Source organism: Colobus angolensis, unplaced genomic scaffold (assembly GCF_000951035.1).
Source record: "Colobus angolensis palliatus isolate OR3802 unplaced genomic scaffold, Cang.pa_1.0 Scaffold443, whole genome shotgun sequence".
Lineage (NCBI taxonomy): Eukaryota > Metazoa > Chordata > Mammalia > Primates > Cercopithecidae > Colobus > Colobus angolensis.
Genome location: NW_012117855.1, coordinates 510,896 through 517,279, shown reverse-complemented (window position 1 = coordinate 517,279; position 6,384 = coordinate 510,896). Strand labels below are relative to the sequence as shown.

The window sequence follows — 6,384 nt, the reverse complement described above, 5'->3', positions numbered from 1 at the left end:
GGCTGAGCGGCCCGGAACCTGCAGCCCCTCCCCTGAGCCCCCCGACAGCAGGTGGCAGGGCCGGCGACCGCAAGATGAGCGACGGCCTCCTTGGAGAGGCAGGAAGAGGGGCCCACTGCCCAACCAAGAGAGCAAACAAGGGCTGTCTCCTCCACAGATGCTGGAAGGTTCTTCCACTGCAAGGTGCTGGGCTGGAGTGGCTCTGAGGCAGAGCCAGAGCGCCCCAGGCCAGGGAGCTTCCCCGGGTCCTCCTCACAACCCGGGCAGGGCGGCTCATTGGGGGTCCTAGCGGGGGCAGGCCTAGGTGCTTCTGGGCAGGCCCCAGCCCAGCCCCTTCCACCCCGGCGGGCTCTGGCAGCCCTAGGGGGCCTGGCAGGGAAGAAGAGGGGCTGCTGAAGTGCTAGGAAAAGCAACAGCCTGAAGCCAGGCTGGGCTTGGGCAGGATGGGAAGAGTTGTGGGGCTCAAGAGACTGGCTCCCTCTAGCCTTGGGCACCCCCGCTGCCCGGGGCCTCGCCACCCCTCTCACCCCACAGGCCCTGGGCAGGCTGTTCGCTGGCAGGCATCCGGGAACCTCAGCTCTAATGAGTACAAGGCTGGTTCGTTTATTTCTGGATAAACAGCGAGGGTGTGAGCTGTTGCACCTGCTCCTGGCTGTGGGGCTTCTCTGGGACCCCTCCTGGCCTCCGCGGGGCCCTGAGCTTTATGAGGGATGCCTTCCACCGCAGCCACCTGTCCGGAGATGCGGCACGTGGCCCCTGCACCCCTGCCCCACCCCCCGCAGCCCACCTGCTGCCCGCGGGCCTCCAGCCCCAAACCCCGACCCGTTGGACCCAAAGGCCCAGGAGGCCGCGCCGGGATCCCTGCTGCCCACCTCACCGCCTGGTACACGCCCCAGCAGTTCACGGGCACCACCTCGCTTGGCGCCGTGTCCTTGATGAAGACACGCGGCCTCGCCAGGGATGGCAGCACCTTCCAGCTGCCCAGCAGCGTCCGCGGGCCCTCCTCACTGCGCAGCCGCAGCACGCTCTCCCGCAGGGCGGCCATCTCCTGCGTGCGCTGTGGGACAGGCATGCCCGTGTCACGCAGGAGCCAGACCGCCTGGTACACGCCCCAGCAGTTCACGGGCACCACCTCGCTTGGCGCCGTGTCCTTGATGAAGACGCGCGGCCTCGCCAGGGATGGCAGCACCTTCCAGCTGCCCAGCAGCGTCCGCGGGCCCTCCTCACTGCGCAGCCGCAGCACGCTCTCCCGCAGGGCGGCCATCTCCTGCGTGCGCTGTGGGACAGGCATGCCCGTGTCACGCAGGAGCCAGACCTCTGGACAGGGGACGGCAAACGGGGTTTATCTCCCACTGGGAGCCTGGAAGCCATTTATCTTCAGGGAAACCATGCCCATTGCCAGACACTTGGACAGACGGACACTGGCGCCTGCAGCAGGGCAGGCGGGAGGTGGCAGGGCCGAGGGAGTGGGTAGGAGCTGGGCGGTGCCGGCCGGGCAGGGCCTCCTCACCAGCCGGGCCTCAGTGTTGAACCTGAGGTTCTGGATAGTCTTGCTGGCCTGGACGCAGTTTTCCAGCTTCATTATTTGGTTCTGAAACTAAACACGGTCCCAATGAAGGCACAGACAAGGCCAGTCTGCTGACGTCCTGCTGTCCCCACGGGCACCCCCATATCCACTTACAGCTTGGGCAGGGGCCACCCGCTGAGACGCTGGTCCTCGCCCCCCCCCCCACAGGGCCTGGGACAAGCTCCGCTGAGGAAGGGGCAGCCTGAGAGTGGCCCTGCGGGGGCCTGGCCAGGGCTCAGGCTGCACACAGACACCCCAGTGTGGGGGCTCCAGGCAAAGTGCCTCCACTTAGAACTTCCAGAGGCTGAGACAAGCTGGGGTGGCCCAGGGCAGCTGGGTTTGTTTTTTGTTTTTGAGACAGACTTTCGCTCCTATCACCCAGGCTGGAGTGCAATGGTGCGATCTCAGCTCACCGCAACCTCCACCTTCCGGGTTCGAGCGATTCTCCTGCCTCAGTCTCCCAAGTAGCTGGGACTACAGGCATGCGCCACCACGCCTGGCTAATTTTTGTATTTTTAGTAGGGATGGGGTTTCTCCATGTTGGTCAGGCTGGTCTCAAACTCCCGACCTCAGGTGACCCGCCCGCCTCGGCATCCCGAAGCGCTGGGGTTATGGGTATAAACCACCGCGCCCGGCCTCTGACAGGTGGTTTTCTGAGCATCTCCTGCCGGCTGGAAAATGCCCCCTAGGCCGGGGGTCCTGCCTCTCTGCGCGGCTGCCCCGTCTGAACCCAACGGCTCCCCCTCTCTCCCAGCTGGGTGCGGGCAGACCCGGGACTACCGTGGCCAGCTTGCCCTGCATCTCCGCGATCTTCCGCCCAGGGCTGTCTTCTTTCAGCAGCTGCACGGACGACAGCAGCGTGGCCAGCTCCTGCCGCAGGGCCCCAACCTCGAACTCCCTGCGGGCACCAGAGGCTGGGGCTGGCTGTGGGGTGTGTTTGGGGGTAGGGCCAGGACCGGGGACACAGGCTACTCCCACAGCCACCACAGGGTTAAGGGGGTTTGAGGGGGTCAGCTCTGTCACCCCTCCAGGAGGGAAGGTGGTAGAGGGAGAGTTCTCAGAGGCTTCTCAGAGGCTGCCCCAGGGTGGCAGGGTGAGCTCAGTGCTGGACCCGGCCCAGGCTCAGGGGGAACGGCTCTGTCATGACACCAGGGGGCTTGTGGACAGCAGCGTGGGGACTGGCCCCGCCCAGTGGCGGTCAGCAGAGCCCCTGCCCCTCTCCCAGGGCCCCGGGGGCTGTACCTGGCCTTGCCTTCGGCGGAAATCCTGAGGTCCGAATCACTCTTGTGGAGCAGGCACTTGTCCGAGACGCCCTCTATCTGAACACAGAGCCGGGAGCGGGCAGAGTCTGGGACCAGCCTTGGCCTCGGCGCCCACACAGCCAGAGGGAGGAGGGGAGAGGACGGGCGCGGTGGGGGAGGGTCCCGCGCCAAAGTACACCGAGTCTGGCTGTGCCTTCACCCACCTGCTGGGGGAGGCCATCCACCTTCTCCCGCACCCCCCGCAGGTGCGCGGCGACCTCCTTCTGCCACCTGGCCAGGTCCTCCAGAGACTTCCTCTCTGCACCTTCCCATTCGGTCTTTGCCTGGGATACAGATGCCCAGTGAGGGACAGAGCCCAGAGAGGGAGGACAGACGGATAGATGGACAGACATGGGGAGCTCTGGGGGCAGGCAGCCGGGACGGCCTGGCCAAGCACGCTCTGGGAGACACACATGCCAGGCAGGGCCTGGGCAGCCGAGGGCCCGTGGGGGGGGGGCTGTTCGGACCACACAGGTGCCCGAGGGAGGCAGGGCAGGCCCCAGTGGGATCCAGCCCGGAAACGCAGGGCGGTGCCCACTCGCAGCAGCACGCATGCGTCAGGGGATGAGCGGGAACCGGGGGGCGGCGCCCACGCGACGCACATTACGCCGCGGTGGGAGGGGCGAAGCTCTGTGCACGAGGCCCCGAGGATCGGCCACGGGATGCCCGCGGGTGTTACCGCCCCAGCGGCCGCGTGGCGCCATTTCCTGCAAACGTCCAGAACAGGCAGCCCCCGAGGCAGGCAGGGACCCGGCGGTCACCAGGGGAAGTGGGGATGGGAATGGCCGCGGACGGGGCTGGGGTTCGTTCTGGCGGATGAATGCTCTGAAACTGAACAGACACACGGAACCCACGGAACTGTACGCGCTCACGGGCGAACCGCGTGGGGAGTGAGTCCGTTTCCACAGAGCTGTTACAAAGTGAACAAGAGCAGGAGGGGTGGAGGCCGCTTGTCTGCCCCTCTGTGACTGCCCGCGTGGCTGGGCCGTGGGCCGAGGCTGCTCAGCGGCCGTCCCGCCCCACACAGGAGCCTCTGGGGCTCGGGGTCTCCCGGGCCCTGGGGACAGTCGCTGGGTGGGATGGGAGGCTTGGGACCGGCCTGTCCGGCCTCTCCCCTGGGGGCAGTGGTGGGCTGAGAGCCGGCGCGGTGGGGACCCTCCATAGCCCTGCCCGCCCTCCGCTGCCTGGCGCACCTCCGACAGCCTGAGGCCCAGCATCTGCTCCTGCAGATCCAGCCGGCTGCTCAGAGCCGGGAGGCGGCCACTCAGCTCCTTTAACTGCCCGGCCAGCTGCGCCACCGATGCCTCCAGAGCCCGGTTTTTCTCTCGGAGCTGAAGGGGGACAGGGGGGTGCGGGGAGGCCTGGCTGAGCGCCCATCCTGTGTGCATGGGGGACCCCGTTGGGGACGTGTTGCGCTACCCCCTCACCAGCACCAGCTCGCCATGCATCTCCTGCCGGGCCAGCTCGCCGGCCAGCTGTGCGGCCTCCAGGTTCTCCTGCACATAGGCAGCCAGCTCCCCGGCCCGGCTCTCCTCCAAGCGCCCCTTGGCATCCCTAGGGGTTGGGGGACACATAGATGCCCTCAGCAGAGCCTGCCCACCCCTCAGCCCCGGGCTAGGGAGGGAAGCTTGGCTGCTGGCTCCGGAAACTCCCAGGAGACCCTGGGATCGGAAGATGGGGTGCGGTCACAGTGCCACCACGACGGGTTCACTCCCCACGGCCACAGCTGAGTGCCGCAGGGAGAGCAGGCTAGGTGAGGGACGGGAGGGAGGAGGGGCCGCGGCCCTCGGGGTCAAGCACTCTGCTCGGGGGAGGCAAGGCCATTCCCTGCTGAGTCGGCCACCGCGGCCCCCTCCTGAGTGGGACATGGGGGTCTCCCCACCTGACAGCACCCGAGGCCCCAGGACACCCACCAGGCCTTCGCCTCGGCCAGCAGGACGCGGTTCAGCGATGCCTGGTTCTGCTGTACGAACTTGGTCAGCTGGGCCACAGCGGCATCCAGGCCCTGGCACTGCTCCAGGAGGTGGCTCTCCTGCCAAGGGGTGGAGGCCACCCTGAGACCCACACCCCAGCCCCGGCCCCACCTGTCCACCGCCTGCCCAGCCCCACCTCATGCTGCCCCTGTAGGGGCCGCAGGCGCTCCTCCATAAGCCCCCGAAGCTTCTCCCACCGGCTCTCCAGCTCGCCCCGAAGGCTGCCCTCCAGCCTCAGCCGCGAGCTCTCCGAGGCCTTCATTCTCTGTGGTGAGACCCCACTGTCAGCCGCAGGTCTGCGTCTGGAAAGTGGGGCGGGCAGGCCGGGCGCGGGCAGGCTCCCACCTTCTCCAGGGCCAGGAAGCTCTTCTGCAGGAAGCCGCACAGCTTGGCCTCCCTCTTCAGGAAGCGCAGGCTCACCTCTTCGCCGAGCTTGGTCACCTGGGCCTGGGGCAGAGGCACGTTGTCCCATGTGCAGCCTCTGCTGGACACACAGCCCGTCCCCCTCCTGCCCGTGGTCTCCATCAGAGTTGGGGTCCCCTGCTGTCCCTAAGCCCAGCAGAGCCAGGCCCGCCACACCCTCAGCCGGAAGAAAGCCAGGGCGGGCAGGACCACTCTGTACCCAGACGACTGACCAGGCATGGGTTTGTGAAGCACTGGAAGGCCACGCTTACGTGGGGACCAGACACACTTGGCACCCACCACTGATGCCGCCCGGGGAAGGCTCCCCAGCCACCACCAGGCCCCGACAGGGAAGCAGGGATGTCACACAGGTGTCCCCATGCACAGGGAGCCAGGCAAGCTGGGCAGAGCCTCGGGGCCTTGTCTCCACCCCAACAGCTGCTTTCCTGCTGCAGAGGGTCTGAAGGTGAGGGGAAAGGGGAGGTGCAGCTGACCCAGTCTCTGTGTGTCATACACCCAAAGGGCAGGCAGGCGGCACAGGCCCTTCGTCAGCCACAGAGAGGCGCCACCAGGGAAGCTCCCTCTCTGGTCAAGCCCCTGCTGGTCTCCTGCCCCCCAGGAAGCCGCCGTAGAGTAGATATTTTTCTGTAAAAAGCCAGATGGTACAAGTTCCACCCTCGTGGGATCTCTGTTGTAACCCTCTCAGCATGGCGGTTACAGCCCCCTCAGGAGACATTGACAACATGTAAAAAATGTTCCTGTGTGCCAATAAAACTTTATTTACAAAAACAAGCAGTGGCTGGCACAGTGACTCACACCTGTAATCCCAGCACTTTGGGAGGCCAAGGCGGGTGGATCACCTGAGGTCAGGAGTTCAAGACCAGCCTGGCCAACATGGTGAAACCCTGTATCTACTAAAACTACAAAAATTAGCCAGACATGGATAGCTGTCTATAATCCCAGCTACTCTGGAGGCTGAGGCAGGAGAATCACTTGAACCCAGGAGATGGAGGTTGCAGTGAGCCGAGATCAGGCCACTGTACTCCAGCCTGGGCGACAGAGCGAGACTGTCCGGGAAAAAAATAAATTAAAATAAAGGCCAGGCATGGTGGCTCACGTCTGAAATCCCAACACTTTGGGA

The 6,384-nt window shown here is 65.8% G+C and overlaps 1 protein-coding gene across 1 annotated transcript in view; it reads right to left on the bottom strand.

Moving 5' to 3' along the window:
• Positions 1 to 584: 584 nt before the first annotated feature.
• The window catches only part of CCDC154 (coiled-coil domain containing 154), a 16,832-nt gene continuing 11,032 nt past the window's right edge, over positions 585 to 6,384 (bottom strand). Inside the window, exons 3-13 of the mRNA XM_011957498.1 lie at positions 5,187 to 5,325; positions 4,978 to 5,106; positions 4,782 to 4,900; positions 4,296 to 4,422; positions 4,062 to 4,199; positions 3,033 to 3,152; positions 2,810 to 2,886; positions 2,348 to 2,465; positions 1,511 to 1,597; positions 873 to 1,057; positions 585 to 730 (exon numbers count right to left, since the gene is read on the bottom strand). Coding sequence (XP_011812888.1) covers positions 604 to 730; positions 873 to 1,057; positions 1,511 to 1,597; positions 2,348 to 2,465; positions 2,810 to 2,886; positions 3,033 to 3,152; positions 4,062 to 4,199; positions 4,296 to 4,422; positions 4,782 to 4,900; positions 4,978 to 5,106; positions 5,187 to 5,325 — 1,366 coding nt within the window. The 3' untranslated portion in view covers positions 585 to 603. The remainder of the gene's footprint in view (positions 731 to 872; positions 1,058 to 1,510; positions 1,598 to 2,347; positions 2,466 to 2,809; positions 2,887 to 3,032; positions 3,153 to 4,061; positions 4,200 to 4,295; positions 4,423 to 4,781; positions 4,901 to 4,977; positions 5,107 to 5,186; positions 5,326 to 6,384) is intronic.